Raw genomic sequence first — 17,083 nt, forward strand, 5'->3', positions numbered from 1 at the left:
AAAACTCCGGCTGCGGACCTCTGCAGGTTCTGCAGGCCCAATTACAAGGAAATCAGCCGAGTTTTGTTAGGTTTTATTTTGTTATTATTGGTGAAAACTCCCCTATACGCCCCATTCTTTCAGCGCAAATAATGCTTCAACTCGATATAGTTTCTGATTTATTCAAATGTGAAATTATAGAAGAAAGCAAATCTTTTTATAATATTCACTATACTAATTATAATGCACACTAGAAACTAAAAAAAGAAAGAAAAAAAAGTCTAAGCTGGACCAAGGTATAATGGAACAAAGCTTCAGGGCCCCAGAGTGCTCAACTTTTCCCAAACAAAATACATCTTGATCCATTAAAATATATTTGAAAAGTTAGTTACTTAAGTTAGTTAAACTAATAAATTATTATACACAGACGGACATATTTAAACATCTTAAAACAAAGAAGGAGGGTATTTTCTTTGAAAAATATTTTTCAAAGCACATAATTTGAAGAATAATGATGAAAAATCAAACAAGATGAGTTAAATTTAAGCTACCCTTTTTTTGGATTATACATATTTTTAACTGACGAAGTTATTAATCAGAAACAGTCAATAACTTTGACTATTTCTCCATGTTATGAATAATTTTTAATGTGGATTTAAAAATAATCCACATTTATCTCTAGAGTCATAAGTAGTAAAGCCTTGTTTGTTCTACACTGTTATGAGAAATATTGCTGACTTGATTTTCTTCTTAAGGAGGGTAATACTCTAAAGCTCTTTGATAGGGAAACTGTTTTTAAAAAGTATCAAAATATGTTCTTGAAAGGTTAAGTGGAAGGATAAAGTGTTGTGCAAACTGAGACTTTAAAAAGGTCTGTAAAGCAAAAACCATTCAATAACTTGGATAAAACTTTGCTTCTTTACACGTCGACGTCACAGTTTGATCGACTGAAAGCAGTACTGATGCAGTAATTCTTGCAAAATGAGCCAATTAAACAAGTAATAAATATTAAATCTACAATACAAGGACATTATTGTGCATTATTGGTCTTATTTAATATTCTAAATGCTGGTTTTGTTCATCTTCATCTATATTTTTTTACATTGCTCTAGTCCAAATTAATCTTAAAAAACATAATTTTCTAAAGTTAATTACTTAAACACATTAACTGTTCCATAATATTTTAACACCTGTAGTTTAAATTAGATGAAATGAGATACTAAGCGGGTTTTTCTTCTTTTTTCTTCGAAGTTGGATTCTTCTTCCCTTCTCACCTTCAGCCCCCTGCTGGTGATCATAGAGAACTACACCTCAGATGTTTAAGAGAACAATGATGTAACTTTTCAAAGTATACTTTTACCAGAGTTTGGTAGTAACTACTTCCGTTTACTCAATTACATTTACTTAAGTAACTTTTTAAAAGAATACTTTTAGGAGTATTTTCTACCTCATTGTACTTTTTACTTTTACTTGAGTAATTTTATTATGAACTTTTCTACTCCTACTTGAGTAAAATTTCTAGATTTTCTACCCACTGAATGAAAAACAAAACATGGTTTAACCAAATATTCGCCAGACAGACACACCTGCAGTTTTTGTTAGTTTCATAAGTTTTTTATTGAAAGGAACTGATTTATAAACATTTTACTTTTCCTGATTTTATTTTTATGACATATATGAATTATTGTTATTTTTGTCCTTAAAATACCAACATTTCCACTTAACTTTGAATTTTGGTTCATTTGATGATGTAAGTTTTAAATATTAAATGATTGATAATTTGATCAGTTACTCAGTACTTGAGTTGACTTTTTACCAAAATACTTTTTTACTCCAACTAGAATAATTTCCTGGATGGCTACTTTTTACTTTTACTTGAGTAAAAATAGTGCTGCTCTAACCTCAGTATCATTTTTTGGGTATTCTCCCTACCTGATTTTAACAAATGTTGCTTTAGTGCAATGCTTTTGCATGTATCCTTTAAACCGATGAGATTTATTTCTTGCAAACGCCTAATAAATAAAAAGTTTCTGCCTTGCTGCTGTGCATAGTGCTGCAGTTGGCCAGACATAAGGCCCTGCCAGGTCATCTGGGCTAATGCTGGCTGGTCTTATTGTGGATTAGTGCTGGCAAAACAGAACTGTGTCACCTGGCTCTCATCACACGACAAAGAAACCGTCTGGCATGACAACTAAGGCTTTCTTACCTCGTATAGACTGGTTTAAGCTTAATTTAAAAAAAGCATACTTTGGTCATACAAATGCAGTCAAAAGTTTATATATTTAGTATGGGATTGTTAATGTACAAACAACCCAGAATTTGATCCACATGTATGAATTTGTGCTTTTACTAAATAACTTATGATCATCCACAGATGTTTGGCTACCTTTTCTTTAGCAAAAACCAAATATAAGTTGTAGTCGATCGCTTCTGGTATCATTCTTGCTGGATATTTGATCATTATTCTCATCAGAAGGACTGAGACTGTTTGTCAAAAACTCATTTATTAGTTTCCTCGGTTCAATTGGAGACAGTTGAAACATTTGTTACATTTTCAGCTGCTGCGGTTCGTTTTCACGCTGTCAAAACCTTTGAAAAACCTGTTTCAGATGGCAGTAGCGTTACATTAATTGATGAAAGCTGTCGTTAAAATCTAAACAAGAAGCAGTAGATCCCCTCCTCGCCCGTGAGAGCTCTGCACCAAGAACCACTGAAGAAGAGTGAGTGAAGCTTCCTTCTTAACGAATGTAAAAAATAGAGGAGCGTGAGATTTTAGTGGTTGCAGGATTTCTCTTTGGCAACAGACAACTAGACATTTCTTCCACTTGTGTTGTCTCTAATATGAAATCAGTCTGTCAAACTGAAATTACTGGCAATTGTAGAGTCATAAACCAAGAGAGCTGTGATAGTTACGACTCTAAGCAGTGTTACGCAAACTTTTTCGAATCGAGGACCATGATGAACCACCTAATTTGAAATTACCCTGCAGTAACACATCTTAATATTTGCAACCAGAAATGAAAATATTAGTCTCTTAACTCACTTACTGTTGTCGTCTTTGTACATCTTAATGATGAGACGAAGGAGAAGTGTGGTTCTGTTTTGTAAATGCGACAACTAAACCATGAACAAGTCAACTCGTTTCAGTCATTTACAGATTCTGAATGTGTTGATTCTATGCTTTCCAATGATAAAAAAAACATGTGGAAATAAAAAAATAAGTTGTGTTGTGTGCATTTTTTATTTTAGGGCTATTTGTAATTTACAACCTTAATAAAAGAAAAATAGACTTCTGTATAATTAAATATAAAAATTACCCACCATTTCTATCAATTGTATTTATCTATTGTATTTATTTGACAATCAAATAATTTTTATTGGTAACACTTTATTTGAAGGGGGGTGAATAAGACTGTCAAGACACTTTCATAAACATGACATATCACATGTCATGAACATGAATAAGCCTTCATGAATATTTATGACTGTTGCCATAAAGCGTCATTCGGTAAATTATGACACTTCTAATACAAAGTTGACATTATTCAAAATGTCTTTGTTATGACAACTTGACATTAACCAAGAAATCATTACTGTTCAAACTTTACCTTTAATAACATAAAGTTACCTAATTTTTAAAGTGAAATCAGTAATTATTTTTATAAAAAATTTATATCAGTAATGATTTCTTGGTTAATGTCTAGATGTCATAACAACGGCATTTTGAATAATGTCAACTTTGTATTAAAAGTGTAATAATTTACCGAATGACGCTTTATGACAACAGTTATAAATATTCATGAAGGCTTATTCATGTTCATGGCAGGTGTTATGTCATGTTTATGATGGTGTCATGACAGTCTTATTCAACCCCCTTCAAATAAAGTGTTACCTTTTTATTAAATAAAAATAAAAGCTGTTGATGTGAGAGGAAAGCATTAGCTAACAAAGTCGTAAAAAAACAAACAGTTCTCACCAACTGAAACTCGTTTACGGCATAAAGCCGTTGAAAAGAATCGACTCGCCAGTCCTCTGATTGTATTTATTCCTGCCGTTGTTTTCTTTCCATCGGTATCTTCAGTTTTTCTTTGGAGTGACTCGGTTTTAAGCCATTTATCCATTATTATTTTTAAACACTGCCCTTTGCTAAGCTAGCTGTAGCGCCGCACTTTGAGCTGACGTCACGGCAAATAAACGGTCGATTTCATGCAGTACCTCGAGGACCACCAGGGGGCGGCCGCGAACCACCACTTGCTTCGTCATTTGAACACCTTATGGAAAAGCGACTTCAAACCTTTCGAACCGAAAAAAAAGCATCTGAATTTGTGACATCATCGCAAAGTCACAAAACAATCGATAAGAACAGAATTGACACCTTTTCAGTAAAAGATTAATCATTTATTGTCTCTGTTCATTAAATTGCTCTACAAATGAGCAACAATTAAAGGTTTGGCACTTGACTCTCTAACACTACGCATAAGGTTCTGCTAAAACATTCATCATGACCATTATTAATTTCTCGTCTCTAACCCTGTTAAGGTTATACAGTGTGGTCTCTTGTACCGACTCTTTATGAGGCGTGACAACAGAGTCAGAAACAAAAACAGCGATCACTTGCGAGTATCTTAAAGATTATCTGTGCAAACACCTCAATTTGAGATAGGACATGAATCTAACACACCTGCTAGTTCAAGAAAGCATTGCATAATTAAAAAAGATTAAAAACAACCGTTGTTTATATTAGTTATTAACATGATCATCGTTAAAGTTACATTTTGTTTAAAATAAAACAAAGTGGAATTAACAGTGTTAGTAAAACTAGACCATGTTTGGGTTAGTTGCATAAGATGTTCAACATTTTTGAATCGCAAATCTGAGCAGTTTTCTAAGTTCATGATGTGATAATAGTTTACTGAATATTGTTACAAACAGGAGGCTGTTGTGCTTCTACGTATTTGTGACTAGTCCTCCTGAGTCCAGACAGACAAAATGCATTTTCATGCAAACACTGGCTTTCTTTTAAGAAGAACTGGAATGAGAAGTGTTACAGAAAGGACTCACTTTTACTATTCTAAGACATTTTTTAACTCAAGTATTCTGTTTTTTTGTTAGAAGTGAGGGGCATATACATGGACCGTAATAGTGAACTCACGGCAGTGCAACCAGAGTGTTTACACACCACACATCTGAACTGCTGAACTCTCAGAGGTTTTGTAAGGCAGAGACACGAATGCTATCAGAGATGAGCGAGTCTGACGCGCATCCGGCTGAATGACTGGAATCGTACCGGCGCTTGGTGAAATGCTTCGTAGGTGGTCTACTGCTTTTGGTCCGGAGACTTGTCTAAGACGTTCGCTTCTACGACGATGGCAGGGTTCTCGATGTCCGCTTTGCTCTGGACCATCCGCAGCTCCAGCTGGGCCGGGCTGGGCTTCTTCCCAGGACCAGCCATCTCTGCAGGACAGGCGGACACACGGTCAGGACTCAAGGACTGTTATTCTCACATCTGCATGTTTGTGGTACAAAATTCAGACTCAAGTCCCAGTTTAAGAAATCTAATAAAACAAAATGGAGACAAACAGAAAGCCTGAAGAAACAAAAACAAACCCTACCAACGGCGTAAGTGATGGTCCTCTTGATGACGTGGTGCATCACTGAAACCGTTTTTTCACAGGCAGTCTGAAGAGTCGAAGCACATCCGTGTTACGCCAAGATGCTACTTATTTTACAGTCGGGATTCAGGAGTATTTCACTGAAAACGACTGGTACCTTCAGGTCGTTGGGGTGATGGTGAGTCCAGGCGAGCAGCATGGCAGCAAACAGGTCGCCCGTCCCCACAAACACGGCGTCGACTTTAGGGATGTCCAGGCAGATCCTTTGGTTGGTGCTGGTCCCATCGGGTTTCTCTGAGGATTACACAGGGTTCTGATGAGCAACAACAACAAACCTTGAACAAGATCTATAATGTATTGTGGTGCTAAACCATTCAGTCATTTATAAACCAACAGTATTTTAAAGTCTGTCCTCTGAGCTGCAGGGAGCCAGTGTAGAGACTTTAAAACTGGGGTGATGAGCTCCATCTTCCTGGTTTTAGTCAGAACACCAGCAGCAGCATTTTGGGTCGGCTGCAGCTGGAGGATTGATTTAGACGCTGCTGCAGTAATCAATGCGACTAAAGATAAACGCATGGAAGAGTTTCTCTAGATCTCGCTGAGACATCAGTCCTCTAATGTTCTTCAGGTGGTAGAAGGCCTTTATGTGGCTCTGAAGGTTCAGGTCAGAGTCCATCACTACTCCCAGATTTCAGGCCTGATTTCTGGTTTTTAGTTGTAATAAATGAAGCTGTGCATTGATTCTGGGTCGTTCCTATTTAGGTCCAAAGAAAATAACTTCAGTTTTCAGGCTGGAAGAAAACTGCAAACCAGCCGAAACACTGAGTTCCTTCAGATCGAGGCTAAAATCCCCCACATGCTTAGACTTGACTTTTATTAGCAGTAAGTGGAACATTGATCAATATATATTATCAAAAATGTTCAGAACTCATTTTTCTTGCTGACAGACAGAACTGATTAAAAACTTTACTTATTTTCTGGCTCCCCAGTGCCACCAGGAACTGGTCTCCCTGTCTAGAGGGCAGATCGGTGCTGGTGAGGACGACCGTGTCCGGACCCATTTCATGAAGCAAGTCCATCACCTGCAGGACAGAAACACAAATACAGCAAAGAGGAAATGCTGAGGACACTCAGAGTCAGCTAGTAACTAGCATTTACTCAGTTACATTTACTTTAGTAATTTTTTTAAATTTACTTTAAGGACTTTTTTTTTACTACGCTGTACTTTTTACTTTTACTTCAGTAATTTTATTATGAAGTATTTCTACTTTTGCTTGAGTAAAATCTCTGGATTTTCTACCCATTGAGTGAAAAACAAATGCATTTTAACCAAAAATTCACCAGACTCAGACACACACACAGCTGCAGTTCTTGTTAAAATTTTATAAGTTTTTTATTGAAAGAAACTGAAACCCTGGGAAGGTTTTCTTTTACCCGATGTTGTTACGTATATGACTTATTGTCATTTTGGTTTTTAAAATGCTAAAATCTCCATTAAACTTTATATGTTGTTCCTTCTGGTTATGTAATTTTTAAATATGATTTGATAAGTTGCTCAGTACTTGAGTAAACCTTTTACCAAATATGTTTTTACTCTTAATTGAGTAATTTCTGGATACTTTTTACCTTTTTACGTGAGTAAAGATCTGTTGAAGTTGTGCTACTCTGAGGATTCTCACCTGAACAGCATCGTCTTCTGTATTTATTTTCCTCCCAGTTAACAATCTGATGGAGCAGAAAACCAGACGTCTCACTTAGGAAACGTGTGTCACTGTTTACTCTGTGGTAACAGATTAAAATTAACTTACTCCGCTTCAAACTGGTTCGGGGTGAGAATATCCGACAAAGGCACTACTTTGTTCTTATAGACGGGCAGCAGGTTCTCTGGGACGTACTGACAAACACAAACAGAAAGTATTTTTAACAATCATCATTACATTTCACGGAGTTTGTCAGATTTCTTATATTTCAATGAAAAAAAAAGGAGCATGGATATTTGGTAAAGGCTTCGTACCATAGCACCCTGGTCTCCCATAACAGGATCACAAACTGAAATAAAGACAATATTTGTCATCAGGTAATAAAAAATAAAACATCAGTTTTACTGTTTTGAACTGGAAAATGTTGCCCACCATACACCAGGCTGGGATTTGCCTTCTTTAGCTCCTGGATGATATCAACCACCACCTCCAGGAAGGACGTGTCTCTGCTGTACCCTGAGGGAAAAACACATAAAAACTTTATTATGTCAATCTGACTGCATTAAGCATTTATATGTTAAAGCTTAATATTTATACAGACTGTAACTCAGCTGTTTGTCATCTACATGGTGAGATGAAACAGTGGCGAAAGGAAAAACGACACAGAGCAAACATTTTACATTTATGGTGAATAAAAATAAAATAAAAAATAAAATAAAAAATACAAATTAATAACTAGTAAAATTAGACAAATTTGAAATTGCCAAACAACAATGTTCACTTCAAAAATGGCTAAAATAAACACATTTTATTGTCAGAAACAGAAATTGATGAGTAAAATCATGTTTTTAAGAGCTACTCCCATGCTAATGCACACAAAGGTTTATGAACTGTATCAGGCATTTAATTGCCAATCACCTTGCTTAAAAACACACAAGTTAATATCAGCAGTGTTTGCTACAGAGATCAAGATAATGTCATGGAGCTCCATAATCAGACTGCCTTTATCTGGTTTAAGATTTATTCAGAAACCACAAAAAGACTGATCCAAGCAAAAATATGTACCACAAACATCAGATTAGTAGCTGTCAAAAGCATTTAAATTTAGATTTTGAGCTCGCTGGAAATAAATACAGATGTGGCATTTGTTAAAACCACATTTATCTACAGCTAAAGCTGCAGGTTGTTTTGGTTATGCTCACCCATCTTCCTGCAGAAACAACTCAAACTCAGATTTTAACTTTAATATGGAAAAAAAAAAGTCTGTTTCCACTGATGTTTTCCTTCTACTGTTCCTTCCACTTTGCAATGATTAGCTGCTATAAATAAAACACACTTTATGCTTCAAATTGTTCTTTTAAACCCACCTGTGAGAATGTAATTGTACTGGTTCACTTTATTAAGCTTGATTCCGTCGTACAGCACATTCAGCTCCTCAGCGGTCAGCACCTGTCCCTTCCAGTGGGCGTAGCCTGAGCAGAAAGGTCAAAGGTCAGATTGTTGTTTTAAGGAAGAAACAACCTACAGCTGAAAAAATGTCCAAAACCAAACTTATTTCTGTTTTTTTAGCCGAATGAGGCCGACAGGATTTGGTAAAAGCAGATGAAAACATTTTAATTGAATGTCCTGCGTGTTTAGTCTTCCAGTGTCAAACGGGGCCTCAGCACCGACTGAATGGGAACATTGTTGTCTGGAAACCAGTTCTGCTTTTCCTTTGTTTCCTGTTCACCCTTAACCTTCAACAAACCAGAAGAAGCTGTTCTGATTGCAAATGCTCTGGGACAAAACAGACACACAAAGACATGAACTTGGCATCCTGCACACGAAGCTCGACACTGAGCCAATAGATCAACTCTATAAGGAAACTCACAGCAAAACATGTGCTGTGCTTCACAATGTTTACACATACCAGGAAGAACTGGACACAAAGATCACAGCTCATTAGTTTACATGAAAGCTTCAAACATAAGAGCTTCATCTTTCCAAGGAACCGATGTTGATTTTACTTCAAGTAATTCCAATGTAAATGTCTCTAAATCCTTTGAAGGAAGCACATTCTCCACATATTTTAGCACATGCAGCTCAGAAAATAATCCCATCATCTCTGCATGTGTCCTTCTCGTTTCACCAGGCTTTTGTTTTTCTTCATGTGGCTCTGAGCAACGTTTTTACAGCCAAACTGGGTCCCGAAGGCACCAGATATCTGTGGGAAATGGAGAGCAACGCATTGTTCCCCACTTGAGGCTGCGCCGGTTAAAAGAAAAGAAAATGGTTGACCTTTGATGTGAAGAACTCCTCCTAAAACTGTCTTTAAATTCCCTAAACTTAACTCCACCTTTTTTTTCAGCTGGTGACACTAGTTTTCAAAACGCAGGTGAAACCTCAAAAAATCTAATTCAGGCACGAAGGCAAAAGAAAAATGTTAATCTGAACAGTCACAAATGTTTGATGGATGAAGAGTAGAGTTGAGTGGGGTTGTGTGAAGTACTTATGAGCAGTTGTTTTAGAGAATCTGTAGCTGCATTTCCATTACAAATGAGTGTAAACTTTGTAAATTTTCCAGTAAGGTCAAAGAAGAATATAAAACACAATTTCTATTAAATAAGAAACGCAATTAGAATCACACGTTAATACGGAACAATGCTGCGCCATGATCCTCCATTTAGTTCCTGTCGTCGTCTTCTTTGTGGTTTGCAAAACTGGCAACATCTCATTGTTGATCAGAAATAAACCCATTTTGATACAGCCAAAAATCATCTCATCGTAAAACCAAAACCTTTCATCGAAAAACGAGTTTGTTCGAAATTTCCATGCTTTCATTGAGCGAATTCATTTTCAAAATGTTAAATTGTGCAATTATGTGGTCATTGTAAAGAATTAGTACTTCAGTCAAGCTAACAGCAACTCAAACCAGGCTGATGTTTCTTTTTTTGTCCTTTCCAACCAACACAAGGAATTATTGAAATTATTTTTGTTTGGCTAGGTGTCTTTAAGTCATCTTTACTTATATGAGTTGTATTATATCAGATAATAAATCTAATCAAATATTTAATATATTGAATATTCATTGAACTCCGTTCCCGAACTGCACAGCATTCTGGGAGATGTAGGCAGAGGAAAGGCATTAGCTGCTTAACCTCTCACAGCTAGCTAACATATGGTGCATTCACACTGCAGCCTGAAGTGACCCAATTCCAATTTTTTTTTACGTAATGGGACCTGTATCCGATCTTTTCATGACAGTCTGAACAGCACAGGTCGGATTCTTTTCGAATGTGACCCATATCCGATACGTATCCGATTCAAATGCGACCTAACGTCCAGGTCGCATTCATCCGAACTGAACGTCACTGATTCTCAACAAATGTCACTATTCTGCGTCCTGATAAGCGCAAGTGGGAAGAAAAATGACAACCATGACGGATTATATGAGAATTAAGATGTTAATATGTTTCTCCGGTTGGACAACAACTTCAAATATGTAAGCTAAGCTCCACCGTTAGCCTTCATGTTTACTTCCGCAAACACTGAGCACTTCTTCTATTTATGGCAGTTGGCACTGAGAACGCTGACGCTATTGCGCCCTCTAGTGCGCATGCGGGACACTTTCAGGTAGTTTGCCCGTTCACACTGCAGAACAAATACAGGTCGCATTTACCAATTTACGGCCCCGGCAAAAAAATCGGAATTGGGTCACTTCAGGCTGCAGTGTGAACGCACCCTAAATTTTGGTGGAATCAGCCAACTCTCTCTCTCTTTGGTTACCTAGCAACAACCTATGGAGTAGCAAAAAGCTTCTAGTTCCTCTCCCCCTCCACCCCACCACAACTTCGGTTACCTAGCAACAACCTGCTGAATAACTGGCGCAGCAGCAGTTTAAGGTTTTGCCACCATGAATCATAACTGCTTAAAAATAAAAGAACAGCAGCAGCGAGGAATGAAAACGAGATACAATAGGAAATGTCATGGCTCCAGTTTTGGCAGTAGTTCAGATATTTAAAACAAAAAACCTACTACATAACGATCAATATCCACTATAACTCTTATATAGTATAAAAAATGTTAAAATGAACTAAGAGTGGATTATAAAGCTGAACCAACTAAATGCTTCTGTTCTTGACCATTAATATGGACAAAATAAATGAACTTCAATGATTTGCTATAGAAAAGTTAATAAGCTGCAGGGATTCTTTCAAGCATGTACTTCAGGTGACAAGGCAATTTGCACCTTTGAACCGACGTCCCAAGTCTAAACTTGGACAATCCAGTCAACAATTTCTAATAATTCCTCGTCAGTGTGTATGCACCTATAATCCATTTACGTTCTGAGAGAAGTTTTTCCCCTAATAAACATCCTTTCGCTAAGATATTTCATACTTTTCTTTGATGAGATCAAATCTTGATGGGGTTTTATCATTTTTCAAAGTAAGGAGGAGGCGGTTCTGAGAATAACGATTAACTTTAACCCCTGACCCTGATCGCTTTCTTTAAAACGAACACGTCTTTGACAGTAAGACAGTAGAGATCAACTCTGCATCAGACATTAATCATATATTTTGGCTAAACTTGTGGTTTTAAATCTAAAATAAAATAATGCATAGACAGATTTCTACAGCTCTTTAGGTATTTTCTAGGAAAAGATATGAATGGAAACCACCTATGTTTTCTTGGAAAGTTGTATTTTTTTTCTTTCATCCTTCTTCTTTTTAAATCTTTGAGAGGATTAAGATTTTGGTTTGGCCAGAAAACTGGTTTGTCTCCCTGAATAAAGAAAAGATGGGCATAGCAGTCCAAACTAGTAAAAGACAAGTTAAGAAACTCCACAAAAACATAACTTTAGCAGAGAATCGAGTTTTACATGCGCTTTTGGGAGAGTAAGTTATGATTAAGATGGCTGGAGTCCCTCTCTTCAGTTGTCTGAACCACATTTTGACCCAGACAACAACAGGCTTCTGGGAAACAAGTGGGCTGCAGCCAAAAACAACTGAGTGGGACCGTCTAGACTTTCACGCAAAACAGATTTTTGCTTGTTTTACTGTATTTAAGCAAACATGTCAGATCCTGTAAAGGAAAAAATAAAGCACAGCTTTGGAAAAGTATGAATACCTCTGGAACCTTTTCACATCGCTGTCATGCAAAAAACAGAAAGTTGTATTTAATTCATTGGTATTTAATGTGGAAACAAAAATATGAGTTGCATTTTCTTTAGCATGAAGGAAGAAGCTTACATTTTGCTAGCAGATTCTCCCACCTGAGCTATTGTTCTTTGCAGCTCCTCCAGAGTTACAATTGACATCTTAGTAGGTCATTTTTTTCAACAAGAGCTGAACGCGTATAGAGAACAAATTAAACACAGCCAGGGTAATTAGCTGACATCTGAAGGCAGATTGTTGTCCTGGATTTAATCTAGGGGAATGGGAATACACAAGCACTCCACACTTTTCAGATTCAGAAACAAAAAAACTGAAACACTGAAAAAAGTGTGGATACTTTCCACTTTACGTTCATGCCCAAATAAAACAGATTGAAGTTAGTAGTTGTAATGTAACATAATGTGGAAAAGTTGAAGGAACATGAATACGTTTTCAAGGTACACAGTCAAATGTACTGTTTTGACATCTTAAATATATTTTTATTTTTTATAAAAGGGACTCAAACAAAACAACAAAGACAAGCAGCTGAATTTTGTTCCCAAATGCTTAATGGTGTAAAGGATGAGCACTGAGGATTTGGTGAGTTTTAATCAGCATAGGATGGAGAATGAACTCAGCTAACATCTTAGATAACTTCTCCTTCTAATTATATGTGAAAAACCAAATCTGGGACAAAAAGGTCATCAGTAGCAACTGCACTGACATGCTGGCACAAAATGAAGACAGAAAGTAAAAAAGAGGGCGTAACTTGTTTGAACAGAAATGATTAATTCCCTGATAAAAGTCGCAAGGCGTCTCTGTGAAGGGAAGACAAAACCAACCTGTGTGATTGGAAAACTGCACAGAGTTGATGGAGTCCACTTCAAAGCCCAGCACCTGGAAAAACAGGAACGATGCAGCGGTGAGAGCGGAGAACAATAAGGCTGACCTGGATCGGTGTCTTAATTTCACTGAACTGTGAGAACAGTACGCCTCAGGATCAAATTATGTTTCCTACGAAGAGGTAATTCCCAGAGAGGCCAAACATGAAACAGACAGTGAATAGAGAAGACTCAACACACAGCATCCAGCTGATTTAGACTTCTTTAAAGTTAGACATCATAGGGAAAATATTAGTTTTTAGCCACCATGGTGATACAGAATCCATCTGTCATCCCTTTCAAACTGTATTTAATAAATACAAATTACTAAATAATTTGTGATGGGCTGCAAGAAAGTAAAGAGCTCAAAGACTTTAATGTTTCTAGAACCATACATGTCATATTTTTTTCTTCTTATGTATGATTTTCCATATGTTGTCAATATTATGTTTTGTTATTTGAAATTGTTATTACCATTTCACTTCTTAATAGTTTTTAGAGCTATCTAGGGAAACATGCTGCAAATTAGCTCATAAGCACCATGATGCAAGCCGTTTTATTCAGTTCGTCTATGTTCCTGTTAAATAAATATAATTAATTCAAATAAATAATTTACTTAAGAAACAAGAATAAAATATTTTCAGTCCAATTTAGCATTTATTAACTCAAAGGTCAGGTTCAGCACCTAAAAGCTGCATCCAAAATTTTAATTTCTGGCTTATATAGTTATAGACTCTGAAGTCTATATAACTTCAGAGTGATTTGCAAGAGAACTCGTATTCCTTGATTTTTTCACATTTTGTCCAGTGAAGACTGAAAATTTTGATGTATTTTATTTGGATTTAAACAACAACAACAAAAAAACATGTTATAGGCTGTAAAAAACTGAAACTAGGGAGAAGGCTCAGCTTGCACCAATACAACAATCGTAAACATCCAGAGCTGAGTAAATTCATGTGCTAAAACGGACTAGTCAAAGTCCACACCTAAATCTAATCAAGAATCTGTAGCAAGACCTGAAGCTGTCTGTTGACAGGCAGTCTAAATCTAATGTGGCTGAGCTTGACCTGTTTTACAAGGAGGAAAAAGTAAAAAATGTAGAGCTCTCTAGATATGGAAAGCTGGTTGAGAGTACCCAGAAATACTTGCTGCTACCATGACAACAAAAGGAATGACTCAGAGGGGATAAAAATACATGCACTCCACACTTTTCAGAGTTGTATTTGCAAAAACAAATGCTTAACACAGAACAAAATGCACTACTTTGTGTTGGTCTATCAGTTGAGATCTAAAACAATTAAGTTTTAGTGGGGTTAATGCTTTTATCAGGTAGTAATATACAAATTAATCTAACGTTTTAGGTGTCACGCTGAGTAAAGGACCTGTCATAATTATAAAACCGGCCTGTGATGTACATTTGTTCAGTGCTTTAGTTCCGTGTTTAAAATCAAATTAGTTGCGATAGTGTCTAACAAATTAAGTCTCCAGGGCTTTCTCTGGCTCCTAACACAACGCTTTCTCATTGTAAAACGGATATTTGAGCGCAGGGTGCATTTCTTCTTACCTGTAACGGAAACGTTGCCGACTTGTTCCCTACGTAACCCCTGACAACATGACTCTGGATAGACAAGACCCGACACTCCATTACCGTGGTTTAAAAACACCCGAGAGAGGCTGCGGACTTATTTCAACCTAAAACCAGCATTTAAAGCCGAGCGACACGCTGAAAGTTAGCAAATGAAGAGTACACCATTGAAGGGCACAAGCCGCCGTAATGCTGCTACTGCTTGTGACAGTTTTTTTCTTCAGGCAGCTGAACGGACACCTAATGTGAGGAGTTCAATGAGTGGAAACAAAAGTGGGAGACGAGAGCTTCGAGGCAAAGAAGAGCTCTTCGAGCGGTAGTTCAGGGGATTTTCGAGTCGCAGTTGTGGTTAAAGGCTATGTAAGCGGTTAATGTCTTACATGAGTTTTTAATTAGCATAAATCTAGACGGCTTATGAGACTTAAGCTTAAGACTAGTCTGAGAGGAATGCTAATTCTTCTGTCGAAGCTCACGAAAGGTTAATAAAATGCTGTTTGGTGAATCTCAAACCACAGTCCCTTTGTCTTGACTGGATATTAAATTATTATTTACATGGTAACGTGTTGTTAAACTCAAAAATAATTAAAACATATTAAGTCATCACATTTTATTGGTTTATACATGCCCTTACTTTTCTAAGTGCTTTACACAAATGCGTTTAAGATGCACATCGTTAGCGGTCCACCGCCTCCAACCATAAATTTCCATGTATGATTGTCAGTTTCTGTTTAAAAAAACCACTCATGCAAATGTGATAATTTTCAAAGATAAAACATTTGCATATATCATTCCACCATGTTTTTATAGATTAAGTTGTTTTTAGACAAGAAGTATGCCTCTCACATAGTTATAAAATGTGCTGAATGTGATTTTATGTCAGTCTCATCCACAAATGATTGCAAAAATAGTAAAAAAAAAAAAGTATGTTTTTTAAGATAATCCATATTTGCAGTGTATACAAATAATTTGGCTTTACGAAAGATGGACATGGCAGACCTTAATACATGTCCCATGAGGACCACTTATCGTTACTTTTGAGCTATTTGCTCTTTATGTACGCTTTTCAAAAGTTTCTTGCTAAGCAGCAATTGCGTTTTTGACTCTGAGGTTTCTCTGCAGGTTGCTGCATTCCTGTTTAGGAAGAAATAGCAGGAAGTTACATAACAGCCATTACTTGTTCACTAAAATATGTTGACTGCAACTTTACTGAGTTTATTATTACTTGTAAATTATCATAAAGTGTAAGTACATACAGTCAGTGTAACTGCAAATAATTCAAAACTCATCTTGCTGGGATAAAAAACAGAAACATGCAGTGAGTTGTAAAAGTATTTTTTACTTATGTTAAATCAGGTACTTCTTTGTAAAATAGCATAAGATCAGTCAAATTGAATGAAACAAGTCTGTGAACATCAGTTTTCAAGTTTTGCCAAAGATTCTCAGTTGGATTTTGGTCTCATTGTAGCTCCACAGTTCAAAAAGTTCACTCTTTAAATCATTACATCCTTCTTTCACATGTTTCTCTGACTCCTACATGGTTTGTGTGACTTATATGCATGTGGATACAACTGACAGTTATCCTGTAAACAGATTTTTCATGATTATTCCGTAGACTAATGCTCTTTTCACCCAATTTGACACTTTAGGTGAATAATGGCTATCCCTTACAGTTATGCTATACTCTTTCCATTTTCAGTTTCACATTTTTGCAAGGCACTGTAAAAATATACATTTTTTTTTTTAATACAGTTGTACACCAAATAAAATGTTCATTTAAATCCTGTAGATGAATCCGTGTAACCATACACGGATTTTGATGTTATGCAAGGACACATCGTAAAAATAAATAAAAAATTGTTTAACCTTGAATAATAAAAGTTCTTATTGTTTTTCTTAAACCCTAACATATCAATCTGATAGTAGATGTGCATTTAAAATGATCGTAATCAACAAAAAATGTCAGTAACCGCGTCTTCAACTTTTGGCCTCAACATCTGTTGTGTTATGTTTCTGTTCACCACTAGAGGGCGCAGGAGAACCGAGATACATTGAGCGTTTCAATGAAAAAATTTTTATTTAGCTAAAACTCACAAAGAGCTCTAAGTGCGCTGGAATATTTTTTATGCATGTTCATTTCAAGTTGATTACTTTGTAAATAGGAACATTAGTCATGATTTGAAGAAAAGAAACTAGT

General features: G+C 36.3%; 1 protein-coding gene across 1 annotated transcript; it reads right to left on the reverse strand.

Annotated features, from left to right (window-relative positions):
* Positions 1 to 4,355: 4,355 nt before the first annotated feature.
* On the reverse strand, positions 4,356 to 15,125 carry LOC106926743 (pyridoxal kinase-like). Its single transcript, XM_015001835.2, has 11 exons — positions 14,869 to 15,125; positions 13,266 to 13,320; positions 8,659 to 8,763; positions 7,724 to 7,807; positions 7,606 to 7,640; positions 7,400 to 7,485; positions 7,271 to 7,316; positions 6,562 to 6,673; positions 5,749 to 5,885; positions 5,592 to 5,658; positions 4,356 to 5,433 (listed from the first exon to the last, which is right to left on the reverse strand). The coding sequence occupies exons 1-11, from the start codon at positions 14,947 to 14,949 to the stop codon at positions 5,297 to 5,299; spliced, it is 945 nt and encodes a 314-aa protein (XP_014857321.1). The 5' UTR covers positions 14,950 to 15,125; the 3' UTR covers positions 4,356 to 5,296.
* Between the last annotated feature and the right edge of the window lie 1,958 nt (positions 15,126 to 17,083).

Source organism: Poecilia mexicana, unplaced genomic scaffold (genome assembly GCF_051168715.1).
Source record: "Poecilia mexicana isolate PSO_F unplaced genomic scaffold, ASM5116871v1 scaffold_2, whole genome shotgun sequence".
NCBI lineage: Eukaryota > Metazoa > Chordata > Actinopteri > Cyprinodontiformes > Poeciliidae > Poecilia > Poecilia mexicana.